A 16,911-nucleotide genomic window follows, 5' to 3' on the forward strand; every position below is an offset into this window, starting at 1 on the left:
ATTAGAATGCCAGCACTCTCAGTTGCAAAGGTATAATTGCTGGGCAAATCATGGTATTTGCAGGCTAATAAAACAGTCATTTTTAAGGCATTCCCTGAACCACATCCAAGAGTGAATTAAATGAGACAATGAAGCTCTTTTCGCTTATAATACTGAAAAAAACAAGAGGTAACAATAACAGTTTTATTGGTCTAAAGAGTTAACAGCGACTTCTTTCATGATCAGGCAGTGATTAAATTGTCCAGCAGGTGGCTGGCATTCTCCAGCAGAAACCTGCAGCTTCCATACTATTACTGTAATCATTTAAGCAAGCTTGCTACCCTCCTACAAAGCAGGGAGAGTGTTGACGTCCAGAGGTTCCTGCCTATAGGATCAGAGTCTTTAAAAGAGCTGTTCCCTTCCCTCACATTTAAACCCAGCCTACAGCTGCAGGTTCTGAGAACCGGAAGAGACTGGGAAATGCAGTTTGACAGCCACAATCAAAAGTTTTTGCAAAATGTAATTCATGTAATTCAGACTGAACTCTGCTCAGAAACAGTGTGCTGATGCTGAGAATTTAACTAGCCTGGATTCTGAAAATGCCTTGCGTCTATTTGTCTCTTAATTTGGTAAATGGCCTTTTAGAACTGAGTAATACGTATTCGCAAGCCAAATGAATGAGAGGGAGAAAAGTTCAAGGATCAAACTGATTCCAGATTATGGAAATAGTTCTGTTCAGTGACTTTTTTAAAAAAAATCACACAGTGATGTATGAAGTTCAGTCTCTTCTGTCTATTTAAAACAAGCATACAGCAAGAAAACTCAACTCAAGCAGCTTTATGTGAGGATTTTTGAACAAGAACATTATCTTCCCGTAGAACTGAATTCAGACAATGGCTTCTGAAGAGTGTTTTCTTCTAGACTTGGAAGTGGATAACTTTATTCTTTGCAACATCTCCATCAATCAAAGTGCAAATCTTTCCATCCTGAGTGATGATTGGTTCTACCCAGGTTTCCTGTATGCTATTCCAACTATTTATGGAATCATCATTTTGATAGGACTTATTGGCAATATCACTTTGATTAAGATATTTTGTACTGTGAAGTCCATGAGAAATGTTCCTAATTTGTTCATCTCCAGTCTGGCTTTAGGAGATCTACTCCTCTTAGTGACCTGTGTCCCTGTGGATGCCAGCAGGTACCTAGCTGATGAATGGCTCTTTGGTCGGGTTGGATGTAAACTTATCCCCTTTATACAACTCACTTCAGTGGGGGTGTCAGTCTTCACACTTACAGCTCTCTCAGCAGACAGGTGAGCTTCCTACTGAAAGCCTGAAATGTGATCTAGACTTTTATGGACCCACAGGCCATAAAAGGTACAAATGCAGATAGGTAAAATATATACTGTTGCCAATCTAACATAGTAGATTAATGCAATTTCAGTTTATTTCTGGTGTTCATGCCTCCAAACACAAATGTTAGTGGGGAAGTTTTCTGAGGCTACACTGAGTCTTTGTACAGATTAGTTAACATGGTCAGTTTAATTTAATGCAAAGAAAAATGATAGCTGATTAAGACAAAGTTAAAGCCTGGTGAGAAAAGTATCCATTAGTGAAGGATAATTTGTCCTAAGGCAGTATTACAAGTTTTTTAAATAAGATGATTTAGTCACAGGTCTTTACCAGGTCATATTTCAAGAAGTATGAAGAGACTGAAGTAGCAATTTACTATAGGTGAAATCATTTCTCTCTGATGGCTCAGCTTTCACACAGCTGATTTCATCTGAGGCAACAGTTTATCACGTATGTTCAAAATATTCAAAATTAGGTGCCTGACGTTAGGGACCTAAATCTGTATCAGACACCTAAGTGGTCTGATTTTCAGAGATCCTGCCCTCAAAAGATTTGCCCTGGTTCACTGATTTGCCATTATCTAACCAAAACTGATCTGTGCTATAATTTCTGGCAAACGTGTTTTTCCAGTTAGTGTTCAGGTTATCTATCTATCTATCTATCTATCTATCTATCTATCTATCTATCTATGTTTGACTTCTTAAAACTGCTGTGAGTGTAGGAATCAAGCTGTTTTAGATTTATGTAAAGCTTTTTGAACCAATTTTATAAACTTTAGTTTTCAAAAGTCAACAGACATTTGAATTGTAATATTACTTGCAAGGATACAGCCTACTTTTCTGATATATTACAAGAATTCACTTGCAGTACAGCTCTTACATAAATGCATGCCTATGTCAAACAGCCCAGACTGTCTCATTTGCACTCTGAGCTGCAGAATTGAAGTAACAGATTAATGAATAGTGCTATACCTGCTTTAAGTTCTGAAACCTCACAAAGGTACCAACTCTGCCAGTAAGAAAAATAGTGTCCGTTTTGTTCTGCACAGAAAGACATTATGGATGGTATTTTCCTATTCATAAGGAAATCAAATATAAGCTGCTGTGCGAAGATAGAATTAACCATGTGCCAGTCTGGTTGGGCTTTCCTTCAAAAATCACTTCAAATATTTTCATTTCACTGTAAAGGGAGTTTACACATCGACTCCTACATATGCTCTGTGGCTTTAAAACAAACAAACAAACAAAAAAACCCAGTCCATGACACTTCAGAGCATGGTTGGATGTCAGTGGGAATGGAATACAGTTTTGTAGTCACAGTGATTCGACGACTGTATATTAATGCACACATAAAGACACCATTATCAGTGTCAGTCCTAGATAAAACATACACCTTAATGAAGCCAATACTCTCGCTGTAAGAGAGGCGAGAAAATGAGCAAAGCTATATCAATACACCAGAACAGATCCTGCGATCCACCTGTGCTCTTCATTTCTGTGTGACAGGCAACAGGGCTCTTCACCTAGCACAGCTCATTTGAGAGGTTACCGAAAAGCAGGGATCTGTCATGATAGTATTTTTTTCTCGAGAAACTATTGAAAACTAGTATCCTTTCTATGGGTTTAATATAAATCACTCGAAACATGTCAGGAAAAGAAGAGTTCACTGTAAAGAACAAATTACACCAAGGGAAAGATTTGTTGCTACCTAATCACTTGCCAGTAAAAGCAAACAGTGCAGATGTTTTTTACTGAACAATCAGTGAACACAAGCTACTGCTGGAACAAGGGAGCTGAACAGAAAACTGCAGCTGTAGCAAGCTGTTTTCCAGAGATTGAAGCTTTTAATTTCAGCCCCATTTGAACTCAAAGCCATTTGCCCATCATGCTGTGCTGATAGTTGAAAATTGCACCACACTGAAATGTCGTTTTGGGAAAATGACTTAAGGAACTAAGGCACCCTTCTTTCTGGCATAACCTGCCCACTCTCTGAGGTAGATTTTGAACTCACTGTATGAGGCTGTATCCATGGAACTACTATTAACCTTAGAGTGAAGAAACTTAAATCCTGTGCATCATACTGACACTGTTCCTTTAATGGCCTTTTCTGTTTAGTTTACTAAGATTTTTATTTTGGTTATTGTCAGTGCTGCTGGGACAATAAAGTTGCAAAAGAACACGGGGTCACATTGGCCAGTTTGCAGATGCTCAGTAATATAATGTTTATTTTCTGGAGACTGTCAGCTTATGTTCCAGAATCCAATTAAAACTTACAGAATGGTTTTAAAAAAAAAAAACCCATCTCTCTAGACTCTAACCCTCATGGGCGCAAAGAAAGCTGTCCAAGTGTGAACCACCTGTAAACCAATGCAGTGATCTCTGCCTGAATCAGCAGCCAGACTGAGATGGTAGCTTTGATGTGTACGAACTTTGTCATTCATCTCAGTAAAGTCTTGACACTTAAACCCAGTGATTACAATTTCATTGTTTACTATGTCAGAGTTGATCCAAGTATGTTAGGAAGGACAAGGAGGGTCATATTTCTGAGGAGCTGCTCAATCTACTTTGAGCGGCATCCAAGCCCCACTAAAAGTGAGCTTAGTCCACAGAACTCAGCTGGACATCTGAGCCTCACCAAGGAGGAGCATAGCCCAAGGATTCCAGCAGGGTATGCCATCCACACGAAGGGGAACCAAGTCTGAGGGGCCCCGTAGGGCATCTGATGGTCACTAAGGGGAACTCAGGAGAATCTGAACTCCACTGCCCTGTTATACCAAAGCTGTGGAGCCAGGAGAGCATGAACATCTGCACAGCCTGCTTTTATGTCTCCAGTGGAGGGGGTTTGTCATAGCATCGCAAACTTTTTTCCCCAGTTCATCTTTTGCATAAGAGTAAACTCAATTCTAGTGTACCTCAGGCACCACTGGCAAAGTTGCACAGTGTGTTGACAGTTAGAAAAAATACTATTATTATTGTTTATTGAAGTAGTGCCTAGAGGCTCCAATTAGGGATCAGAGCTCCAGTGTATTAGCTGCTGTAAGAACATATAGTAAAAATAGAGTCCCATGCCCAGACAGCTTACAGTCGTATCTTACAATCTAAGCACACAATGAGAAACAATAGGTAGAATCAACAAACAGATTCGGGGGGGGCAGGTAGGAGTCACAAGGTAGCAGTGAGATGAGTATGATAGTATAATAAGCAGTAGCCACAGCACCCCATTGTGTAGGCATCATGCAAGAGGTGAGTTTTAAGGAGATTGGAGAGAGGAGGGTGAAGTGATTGGGGAGCTGCTGCCTTGCAATCTTGCTCTGGTATTTACATTAAGCTAATTTGATATGGAAATCAGGGATAAGGAATAAATAGGAAAACCCAGATGTTTGACCATAATGACTCTTTAACCACTGAGCCACCACACTATTTTAAGTTCCTTTTAGTAGAGAAACCAGAAGAGTTACAAAAACCATAATCAGATTGAGTGCCACATAGGGTGACCAGATGTCCCTCTCTTATAGGGACAGTCCCGCTATTTGGGACTTTTTCTCACATAGGCTCCAATTACCTCCCACCCCGTCCCGATTTTTCACATTTGCTATCTGGTCACCGTAGTGCCACAGAGAATTTTATATATTTATTTACTCTACTGATTTTCTTTTAATTGCCAAATGCACTGAATTTATCAGGCAGGAAAAGTTTAATAAAAGTACAATGTAGAAGGAATGCAATTTTTAAGCTCAAGATAAAATAATTGAATGAGTTGATTCAAGTCAATTTAACATACCCTGAGCTCAGAGGAAGAGAGCATCCCAATTAGCAGAGTCCATGACAAGCTTACTGCAGCACATGGCAATAAATAACCCTTTAACCTTGACAGCCCTACACACATACACAGATTTTTTTGCTAAGTGCAAAGTGAAATCGTTATTTAATGACAGTAAGAATGATGGAAACTGCAGGAATGAAATGTGACTTTTCTTAACTTTTTTTCATTAATGAAAAATTAAAGTTTGTATTTTATGGGCAAATGTTCATACTTCTCTGGTTTTCTGAAGTTAATTTTAACATCAATTAATCCATGGTTTCATCACCTCATGTGATCGCTCTCATGTCTTTCCACTCTGTTGAAAAATCCATTCCACCAGTCTCCAGTTAGATCTGGAATCTTTAAGAAACAGCCCACTCAAAAAAATGCCACTCATGATAAGCTTTCAATGAAGTGTTCTTCCGTGAAAGGTCATTTTGACTGGCTTGGAGATATTTGTATTTCCTTTTGGCTTGGTAGCACCATTAGTTTTATATTTTCTTTAGGCTCATTCTTCCTTTTGAGCCTGTCATAACGAAGAATGAACTCACTAGGACAGTGGCATGAAGTTTGTGATCTTTAAGCAGTTTGTTTAGCGTTCCCTAGAAAGGATGAACAGAACTTCTCTGATGAGCGACCAGTTGTGATCTCAGGCCACAAAGAGACGCAGTTCAGCAGTGTAAGAAACAGAATGTTTTAAATCAGGGGTGGGCAAACTTTTTGGCCTGAGGGCCACACTGGGGTTGCGAAACTGTATGGAGGTCCGGGTAGGGAAGGCTGTGCCTCCCCAAACAGCCTGGCTCCCACCCCCCTGACTGTCCCCTTCAGAACCCGTGACCCATCCAACCCCCCAGCTCCTTGTCCCCTGACCGCCCCCTCCTGGGACCCCTGCCCCTAACAGCCCCCTGGGACCCCATCCTCATCCAACCCCCCCGACCCCTATCCACCCCCCGGGACTCCCATGCCTATCCAACCCTCCCCCCCCACTCCCTGTCCCCTGACTGCCCTGACCCCTATCCACACCCCCACCCTTAACCGCCCCCCAGGACCCCACCCTCTATCTAACCCACCCTGCTCCCTGGCCCCTGACTGCCCCCCAGAACCCTCTGCCCCTTATCCAAGCTCCTCACCCCCTTACCAGGCCACTCAGAGTGGCAGGAGCTTGCAGCCCCGCTGCCCGGGTAGAGCCAACCACACCGCCGCGATGCCCAGCAGGAGCAGTAAGCCAGAGCGCTGGTGGTGCAGTGAGCTGAGGAGGTGGGGGAGAGGGACGGTGGGGAAGAGGGGACAATGGGAGGGGCTGGGGCGAGCCTCCCTGGCTGGGAGCTCAAGGTCTGGGCAGGACGGTTCCATGGGCAGGATGTGGCCTGCGGGCCATAGTTTGCCCATCTCTGCTCTAGAGGAACAAGCACAGGACTAGGAGCAATGAATTCTTGCTTTCTAACGGTAGATCTGATGTGGACTTCCTCTGTTGACATAACTATGTCACTTAATCTTTCTGTTGTAGTTTTCCCATCTGTACAATAGGGATCCTACCACACAGAGTGTTTGCAAACTACCGTATGAATGCTAAACTTCACTAACATACACACAAACTCCTCCAGTGATCTGCCCTCCAGGGACCTACAATTTATTTAGACTATTGAACTGTCACTTGCAAAACTTCTGGCATTGTTAGCAGCTATGCACAAACACCAGGACAAAGTTCTGAGCTCTATTTCTCCTAGAGTAGGAGACTAGGATGGGAGCTGAAAAGCCCCTACCCCTCCCCCCAAATTGAATTGGTTAAATGTGGGTGTACCCTGAAACAAGGGTTCTCAAACTTTTTCTTTTGGAGCCCCCCCCCCAACATGCTATAAAAACTCCATGGCCCCGAGGGGGGGAGGGCGCTCTGGGATTGGGGAAAGGGGGCTTACGCCCCATTGGGCTGGGGGTAGCTCAGGGCTTTAGGCCTGCAAGATGGGGGGCTTTGGGCTTTGTCCCCATGGGGTTGAGGGCTCCGGGTTTCTATCTTGTGGGGAGCTTCTGCCGAGGCTCAGGTCTCCGGGCTCAGGGATTCTGTCCCGTGGGGCGCCAGGGCTTGGGACTTCTGCCCTGCGGGGCAGCTTCTCTCAGGGCTCGGGGTGCTGGAGCTCCTGGCTTCAGCCCCACAGGGTGCTGGGGCTTGGGACTCTGGGCTGTAACTCCGCAAGCGGGGGCTCAGGGCTTCAACCTCGGAGGGTGCTGGGGCTCAGGACTCCGAGTGACAGCCGTCAGGGCTCAGGACTCCAAGCGGCCCTGCAGGGTGGACCCCGTAAAAGGGCTTGCAGTCTCCCAGTGGGCCATGGAGCTCCGGTTGAGAATCACTGCCCTAACGAATCATCTCACAAACTATCCGCTAAACTCTTAAGCCCAGCCTGTGAATAATAGTGTGATCATAATAAACAGAAAAGGAGTACTGGTGGCACCTTAGAGACTAACCAATTTATTTGAGCATGAGCTTTCGTGAGCTACAGCTCACTTCATCAGATGCATACCGTGGAAACTGCAGCAGACTTTATATATACACAGAGAATATGAAACAATACCTCCTCCCACCCCACTGTCCTGCTGGTAATAGCTTATCTAAAGTAATCGTCAGGTTAGGCCATTTCCAGCACAAATCCAGGTTTTCTCACCCTCCACCCCCCCACACAAATTCACTCTCCTGCTGGTGATAGCTATCATTATCACTCTCCTGCTGGTGATAGCTATTATTGGTACAAACCAATAATAAATTATTTAGCGCATAGACTGTTTAAAGAAAAGACACAACATTTGAATGAGACAACAAGTGAGGGAGGGGGCACAAGGAAGAGGTAACAATAATATGAACGTGTTGTCAGGTTGGCTACATTGTGCACACATCTGCTCAGCTGTGTTGGGTATGAGCAAGGAAGGTTGTATCCTGTACAGTTTGGCTTTGTATCTACCTGGGTGGCTTCTGGTTTCCTTTGAGCACTTCAGGGGTGTAAGGGCAGATAGGAAAGCGCTAAAGGGTGAGGGGTATTTGAAGCTGTGCTCCATGGCCTATCAGGCACCATTGCTGGGTACAAAAGAACAGGAAAATAAGTCGTGGCTGTGTGGTGGGAGAGAGATCAGGCTAAAAGAGGCTTGGTGAGTCCTTGGAGAGAGAGTGTGTATGTTTTCTAAAATCTGTGAGTGAACCCCCTGAAGGAAGGCCGTTCATCAGGGTTATTGTCCTGTCTTGGCAGAGGACAGGAGTTTTTGTAATAGTGTTTATTAAATCCCACACAAGGACCGACTTTGTCTGCTTGGGTGTATGCTGGACGCAGCTATGTGGCGAGAGCTCACACGTGTGACACTGGCCCACCCAGAAAAGTCAAAACTGTCTGTGTAGGTGATGCTCTGTGAACTAAGAAAAAAGGCAATTCATTTTATTGTCCCTGTCACCGGAGATTTCTCTGTTGGTTTGTAAGAGTTTTCCCTCAGAGCATGAGGCTGACAGGCATTTCACTTTTTTTTATTTAAATGAGCTGGGCTGCCATGCACTGAACACGCACTCTCAGTTTTTCACAGAGATTGTTAAAACAAATGTCAAGGTTTTCATGCAGTGAGTTACAAGCCTTTCATCTTCCCAACATAATCTTGTTTTCACAAAACACAGGAGGAAGAAGTGTAGTTGCAGTGAGTTTGCAAATGGCATATTTATTTTAAGCATTCTAGGACAATTTCAAATGGAGGTGCGGACCCCTTTGGAAATCTTAGACATAGTCTACAGTCCCCAAGGGGTCCACAGACCACAGGTTGAAAAACACTGTTCTAGATTATCAAGGTGTTAATACTGGCAGAGTGCAGGGTTGTGTGCCACTCAGCTCTTTCAGAAAACTGCATCGTTATAGAATACAACAGCATTTGATAAATTTATGTGCAGGAGTTGCAAGCATACAGTGATGGGCTAGATCTACAAATGGGACTCAGGGTCACCACTGCAATGTCTAACTTTAGGTGCCCTGACACCTGATGGACTCCACGGCCATTAGTTAGGTGCCCAGGTTCTCTATACAATGCCTGGGAGAGTTAGGCACCTGAGACTCCAAATTCACAAAGCCCAGCATGCTAAGTGGGGAGCTGTCTAAACTAACCAATAGGAAGATGAGGGGTGTGGCCCAAGCTCCACCCCTCAAAAGGACTTGGGCAGCTTCCTTTGCTTGGGATTCTCAGCTGTGAGCCCTCTCCTGAAGTGAGGTGCCTAAGCCATATCAGCCCTTTTTCACAAAAAAGTGAGGAGGTAGACCCCCATCCCCATAGACTAATATTTGAACACTCTCTCAGGCTGTAGGAGACCTGGGTTCAAGTCCCTACTCTGCCTGATTCAGAGCAGAGAGCTGAACACAAATCTCTCATTTCCTGGTTGTGTGCCATATCCACCAGACTATTAGGTATTGTGGGATGTGGCTCTCTCCTGTTGAAGCTGTTCCACTTAGTATAACTATTGATTGAGCATGAGAGTGATGCTATGCTCCAATGGTGAGGGCATCCACCTGTGATGGGGGAGAGTCAGGTTCAAGGCTCTCCTCCAATACATATTTAATTATTTATACAAAATGGAACAGCTTCAGCAGGAGACCTCAAGATATCCAGAGCCCAGAGGTTCAGGTACTCTCCTAAGAGGTCTGGGGTCAAATTCTTGCTCCATGTCAGACAAAGAGGGGATTTGAAACTGGTTCTCCCACTGAGTACTCCCAGTGAGTACTCTAACCACTGGACTATGGGGAGTGGAAAGGGACTTCCACCTGTATTTTGTGGTGGCGTGTCTGATCTGGTAGGCATGCTCTATGGTGGCCCCTGAGCAGTCCTCCCATATTGGGCTCTGCAGGCAAGGTAGGTGGGGAAATGCCTAGTCTGAGGAGCCTGCTGGGACTTGGGCATGCACAAGGCATCAGACCTTAGGTAGCTGTGCAACACTGGCAGAAGTGTAGGTACCTAGGGGACTTTTCTTGGTGGAAACTCAGTCAGCGATGGGAGTTTAGGTGCCTACTGGATTAGGCGGCAGCTGAGTGGAAGTTTTGAGGATCAGAATTTTGGACTTAGGTGCCTAAAGTGGTAGTTAGGCACCTAAATCCCTTTGTGAATCTAGACCTTGGTTGTTTACAGTTGAAGACAGTGGTAGCTGCAGTAGTCCAGGGCTTTGAAAATCAGGCTTGAGGTGTCTAAAGTTGGGTACTCAAAAATTGAGGCTACTTTTGAAAACGTTGGCCCTAACACTTGGCTTTGTGTTGTCTTGGGCAGCAGCAGAAATGGAGTTAAAACTCAGACACACCTGACTCTCTGTCCTGTGCTTAGACTATGTTGTGTCCCTTACAGTAAGTGTGACTATACAAAAAATGTGTGCTTCTCCTATGTACTGTTATAGCAGTTTATTGATCTCAAGAAAACCATGGAAGGAAAAGAAATCCACATCCTTTGGGAAGATATTTCCAAGGACTGAAAATTAGAGAAGCCAGTCTCCTTACCTGTTGAATTAACCTCTCCTGCTCCCTGTAGGCATACAGCATACTTTAGTAACTATATGTATAATACCAGAAGAAAGGGTAATGCCTGTAGATCCATTCAGCTGTCCAATTTTATTACTAGTGGACTATAGTGTCTACAGTGGGATTAAATAAAACATGCCACAGGGAAATAAAACCACAATGTGGCTTGCTTTTCGACTCAGATTGGATTTCCATGCTATTGTTTTAAAGGTTTGATCTTTTGTGGGTAAAAAAAGCTTGAAATCATTTTTAGCATGGGTTATAAAACTTCAGTGTGCATCTGGGTTATGAATGTATTCCAGGCAATCTAGCAATAACACTTCATAAATTCTGTATTGCTTCCAGGGCACTAAAGCACTGTTTTCAGATAATCTGCTTGTGCTATAATTTTCTGTGTAGTAACGGGAAGCTTTTGAGTAAAGTCTGAGTAAATCATTTTCTGGAATAGCAAAAGATTGCCTGTTCAAAGCTATGAAAATTTGCTGAATAGTTCCCTCACAATTACTTTCTGGATTCAGATATGAGAGCTCTGAACCTGAACATTAACACTTCCGGTTCAGATAAGAAAATCTGAACCTGCTGAATGGCATAGGGTTTGATCCAACTTCTATTGAATTCAGTGGAAAGTCTCCCTTGACTACAGTGGGAGTTGCATTGGGCCCTTAATTAATTGTTTCCTCGTGATTGCTTTTGAATAGTTCTTATTGTGCTGCATGCACGGTATACATGTAGATATGCGTATCTCTTTTGCTTGATGTACAAAATCTTACATCCTGTGTTGATTTCCACTGTGTCAACACAATACAAACTCTTATAACAGCCGTGGTTTTAGTTTGCATTAGCTCAGCTCCCTTGTCCATCTGTACGAAGAAAAACAGCACAAACAGCATGAGCTTTCTTAATGTTTTGATTACACTTCCAGTTACACCAGATGGCCTAAGCATGGTGGATCCAATTCCATTATCAGAAACGCATACAATGGGACTTGTGGATGAAAATCTGAGGGCAGAATTGGTGCTAATGGGCCAGTGTGTGTCAATATTTAAGCAACAGCGGATTATGGGTGGGTTATTGTTTAATATTTGATGTTTTTAGGCATTACTGTAACAAAGTCAGGAACCCTGGCTCCATTCTGCTAGGCACTGTCCAGACAATTACCAAAAAGAGCCCTGTTTCTGTCCCAGGGATCTCACAATCTATACATCAGATGGAACACAACAAGGGATAAAACAGAAAAATAGGATGTAAGTGAATTGGGAGGGTGAGCTTTCTGTAAAGGGAACAAGTGTTTGTGACAGATATTAGTCATGGCCATCAATTTACTACTGGAAGGCACTTGTGCCTGGATCCACAAAGGGATGGAGACATTGCAACGCTCAGCATCGCGGCACCTAGAAAATCCAGGGACAACATTACAATCCACAAAGTCTGAGCTAGGTTCCCTATACAACAAATGGGGAGAGAGAGGCACTGTAGAATGAGATCCACAAAAGCCAGCATAGATAGCAAGGAGTTACCTAAGCTAGCCAATGAGAGATGCCAAGAGAAAGGGTGTGTCCTAAACCCTGCACCTCTCTCGGACTGAGTTGCCTAAGTCCAGGCTTCGGGGAGGTGCCTATCTCTGCTTAGTGTTCCATAAACCAGAACCCCTCTCCTGGAGTCAGACAGTTTCAGCACCTAAGTAGTTTCTCGTAGGAATGACTTAGGTGGCTGCTTCGTACTGCACAAAACAACTGCTCCACTGTGGATAAATACTTACAATAGTCTGTGGGCCAGAAAGAGTGGGAGTGTCATAAATATAAAGGGAAGGGTAAACACCATTAAAATCCCTCCTGGCCAGAGGAAAAACCCTTTCACCTGTAAAGGGTTAAGAAGCTAGGAAAACCTCGCTGGCACCTGACCAACATGACCAATGAGGAGACAAGATACTTTCAAAAGCTGGAGGGTGGGGGAAACAAGGCTCTGTGGGTGTGTGTGATGCATTTGCAGGGAACAGAAAGGAATGGAGTCTTAGAACTTAGAAAGTAATCTAGCTAGATATGCGTTAGATTCTGATTCCTTTAAATGGCTGAGAAAATAAGCTGTGCTGAATGGAATGGATATTCCTGTTTTTGTGTCTTTTTGTAACTTAAGGTTTTGCCTAGAGGGATTCTCTATGTTTTGAATCTAATTACCCTATAAGGTATTTACCATCCTGATTTTACAGAGGTGATTCTTTTACTTTTTCTTCTATTAAAATTCTTCTTTTAAGAACCTGATTGCTTTTTTCACTGTTCTTAAGATCCAAGGGTTTGGGTCTGTGTTCACCTATGTAAATTGGTGAGGATTTTTATCAAGCCTTCCCCAGGAAAGGGGGTGTAGGGTTTGGGGAGGATTTGGGGGGGAAAGACGTTTCCAAGTGGGCTCTTTCCTGGTTATATATCTGTTAGACACTTGGTGGTGGCAGCAATAAAGTCCAAGGGAAAAAGGAAAATAGTTTGTACCTTGGGGAAATTTTAACCTAAGCTGGTAAAAATAAGCTTAGGAGGTTTTCATGCAGGTCCCCACATCTGTACCCTAGAGTTCAGAGTGGCGAAGGAACCTTGACAGGGAGCGAGAGAGTGAGTGATTCCGTAGCCTTGTGGTTAGAGCACCCACATAGGATCCAGTCCCTCTGCACCAATCATTCTTTCATTGTTTATCCAGCGGAACAGCTTCAAAAGAAGAGACTGAGGAAGCTCCAACATTGGAATATCTTATAGTTCAGTGATTAGAGCAGTCCCCTGCAAAGTGGGAGACCCCCTTGTTTAAATCCTTTCTTCCCCCACTTCCAGAGAGGGGGGTAACTGAATCTGGGTCTCCCGCATTCCCAGGGATGGCTCTAACCACTGGGCTAAAAGTTACAAGATGGGCACCACCTCCTCTAGCTGGATTGTGAATGGGATTTTGCCTTTTCCAGACAGATTTTGAATGAGACCCAATCCAGCCTGCAGCCTCTGCGTACACCTAAAGCAGAGAAGTTAGGTAGATGAGGATATATCTTCCCCTGGTTGATGGATAACATAACTCTAGGGCTTAGGCAGGAGGTAGGAATCCAGACGCCTAGCGTGAAGCACCAGTGCACATTATCAGAGACAGAAAGTTTGGTGCTGAGGGAGCTTTCACATGTGAAAACTTAAATGTTGAGTGAGTGTAGGTGCCTACACGGCTCAGTGGGAGTTTTGTAGCTTACAGTAGAACCGTAAAACTTGGACTTAGGAACCTAAAAATGAGACTTGTGGATCAGAGCCTTAGATACTACTACGATGAGGGAGGCATAAGAACCTACCTGAAATAGAACAGAGTTTAGCAGAAAATCATAAGCATGCAATCATGAAAAATGGACTTGCATCAAACATATTGGCACATCCTGAACAATGGATAGGCACCATTGTTTTAAATTGTGTTTTCTTTCTGAAAAGTGACTTTAAACATGGTATTGTGTGAGTTCCATTGGGCTGCTTTTCACTGGTTCCATATCAGATGTGCTTATTTTACAAGTAAAATGATGGGCTCTTTCTAAATGTGATCCTTGCAAATTCAGTCTGGGATTTTAAGTTAACCTGTATTTTCCTTCTCATTTATCACCACCACTAACAAAGATTCTTCAGGTTTAATTAAGCTGTTAGCTAAACAAGAAGCTCTTTTCTCTTCTTTTCTTTCTTTTTTTTTTTTTTTTCATTTTACAGTTATTTTTATATACTCTCGTATCCATTTTTATCCATGAAGAATGCAGGATCTGGGGTTTCACGATGTGGAATGGATTGTTAATCTTCATCTGAGTGACTTGTGGTGTTTGTGCAAGATACCATATAGTCAGACTAAAACATAGTACAGGCCTCCATAAATTAGGAAGAGCAAGAACAGGGGCTTCTCCACCACGCCACCAATGCCTAAAAACTGTTCTAGAGCAGATCACTTCCAAGAGCGTAAGGCCATTTTTGTCTCCATGCTTATTCAGTTCTTGGCCTCAGTGCTAAGACTGCCATAATTGCTAAGACTTCCAAATTTTATAATGCTTTTAAATATACGGCTACAACACCTACTAGGACCTGGACTGAGACCACATATCTCATTTCACAAAAGGCAACAAAAAGCCATTAAAAGACAAACCATGAAACCCTGGCTTCTTTGAAGTCAATAGAGTTTTACCAGGTACTTCAGTGGGACCAGGATTTCATGCCAGGACTTTTGACTGATAATCCCAAGTAGAGAACAGGGGCACTATTTAGGTGGGACAGGGAGGGGCTTCTGCACCTCCCCCACCCCCACGAGTTTCCTACAGGAGGTGTGCTCCCAGGCGGAACTCTTAACAACAGCACTGCATGCATGTGGAATGTGAGTTCTGCAGAGAGGTGCTGCTCCCAGCTTGTGCCCCTGGGGCAGGGAGTCAGTGTTTTGTTTACAAACAGAGGCAGGGTGATTACAATAAGAAAGGGCTGGTATTTAAATTAAGGATCTGGAAGTTCTTAGATGAGCCTGTAAAACAGGACTCCCTCTGCAGGGGGTGGGAGGTGTTGAAGAGAGAATGCAGGGCACTCCAAAGGAAGAAATGCAGCCAAGCCCTCTGAGCCAAGGTTACATTCAGAAAAGAGGGAGATTTGAGGTGTGTGAGCCAAAACCAGGGAACAGCCAAAACCCAGGGAAGTTCCCACTCTACTTCTGGTACATATGTGGCCCCATCACCATACGGTCTGAACGCCTCAGAATATCTAACAAAAAGAAAAGGAGTACTTGTGGCACCTTAGAGACTAACCAATTTATTTGAGCATAAGCTTTTGTGCGCTACAGCTCACTTAGAATCATAGAATCATAGAATATCAGGGTTGGAAGGGACCTCAGGAGGTCATCTAGTCCAACCCCCTGCTCAAAAGCAGGACCAATCCCCAATTAAATCATCCCAGCCAGGGCTTTGTCAAGCCTGACCTTAAAAACTTCTAAGGAAGGAGATTCCACCACCTCCCTAGGCAACGCATTCCAGTGTTTCACCACCCTCCTCGTGAAAAAGTTTTTCCTAATATCCAACCTAAACCTCCCCCACTGCAACTTGAGACCATTACTCCTTGTCCTGTCATCTTCTACCACTGAGAATAGTCTAGAACCATCCTCTCTGGAACCACCTCTCAGGTAGTTGAAAGCAGCTATCAAATCCCCGCTCATTCTTCTCTTCTGCAGACTAAACAATCCCAGTTCCCTCAGCCTCTCCTCATAAGTCATGTGTTGCAGACCCCTAATAATTTTTGTTGCCCTTCGCTGGACTCTTTCCAATTTATCCACATCCTTCTTATAGTGTGGGACCCAAAACTGGACACAGTACTCCAGATGAGGCCTCACCAATGTCGAATAGAGGGGACGATCACATCCCACGATCTGCTCGCTATGCCCCTACTTATACATCCCAAAATGCCATTGGCCTTCTTGGCAACAAGGGCACACTGCTGACTCATATCCAGCTTCTCGTCCACTGTCACCCCTAGGTCCTTTTCCGCAGAACTGCTGCCTAGCCATTCGGTCCCTAGTCTGTAGCTGTGCATTGGGTTCTTCCGTCCTAAGTGCAGGACCCTGCACTTATCCTTATTGAACCTCATCAGATTTCTTTTGGCCCAATCCTCCAATTTGTCTAGGTCCCTCTGTATCCTATCCCTGCCCTCCAGCGTATCTACCACTCCTCCCAGTTTAGTATCATCCGCAAATTTGCTGAGAGTGCAATCCACACCATCCTCCAGATCATTTATGAAGATATTGAACAAAACCGGCCCCTGGACCAACCCCTGGGGCACTCCACTTGACACCGGCTGCCAACTAGACATGGAGCCATTGATCACTACCCTTTGAGCCCGACAATCTAGCCAACTTTCTACCCACCTTATAGTGCATTCATCCAGCCCATACTTCTTTAACTTGCTGACAAGAATACTGTGGGAGACCATGTCAAAAGCTTTGCTAAAGTCAAGAAACAATACATCCACTGCTTTCTCTTCATCCACAGAGCCAGTAATCTCATCATAGAAGGCGATTAGATTAGTCAGGCGTGACCTTCCCTTGGTGAATCCATGCTGACTGTTCCTGATCACTTTCCTCTCATGTAAGTGCTTCAGGATTGATTCTTTGAGGACCTGCTCCATGATTTTTCCGGGGAATGAAGTGAGGCTGACTGGCCTGTAGTTCCCAGGATCCTCCTTCTTCCCTTTTTTAAAGATTGGCACTACATTAGCCTTTTTCCAGTCATCCGGGACTTCCCCCGT

At 44.0% G+C, this 16,911-nt stretch overlaps 1 protein-coding gene across 1 annotated transcript in view; it reads left to right on the forward strand.

Moving 5' to 3' along the window:
- The first annotated feature begins 872 nt into the window (after positions 1 to 872).
- Positions 873 to 16,911, forward strand: part of GRPR (gastrin releasing peptide receptor) — a 36,742-nt gene continuing 20,703 nt past the window's right edge. Inside the window, exon 1 of the mRNA XM_077807178.1 lies at positions 873 to 1,291. Coding sequence (XP_077663304.1) covers positions 873 to 1,291 — 419 coding nt within the window. The remainder of the gene's footprint in view (positions 1,292 to 16,911) is intronic.

The sequence above is a fragment of the Eretmochelys imbricata genome, chromosome 1 (assembly GCF_965152235.1).
Source record: "Eretmochelys imbricata isolate rEreImb1 chromosome 1, rEreImb1.hap1, whole genome shotgun sequence".
In the NCBI taxonomy this organism is placed as follows: domain Eukaryota; kingdom Metazoa; phylum Chordata; order Testudines; family Cheloniidae; genus Eretmochelys; species Eretmochelys imbricata.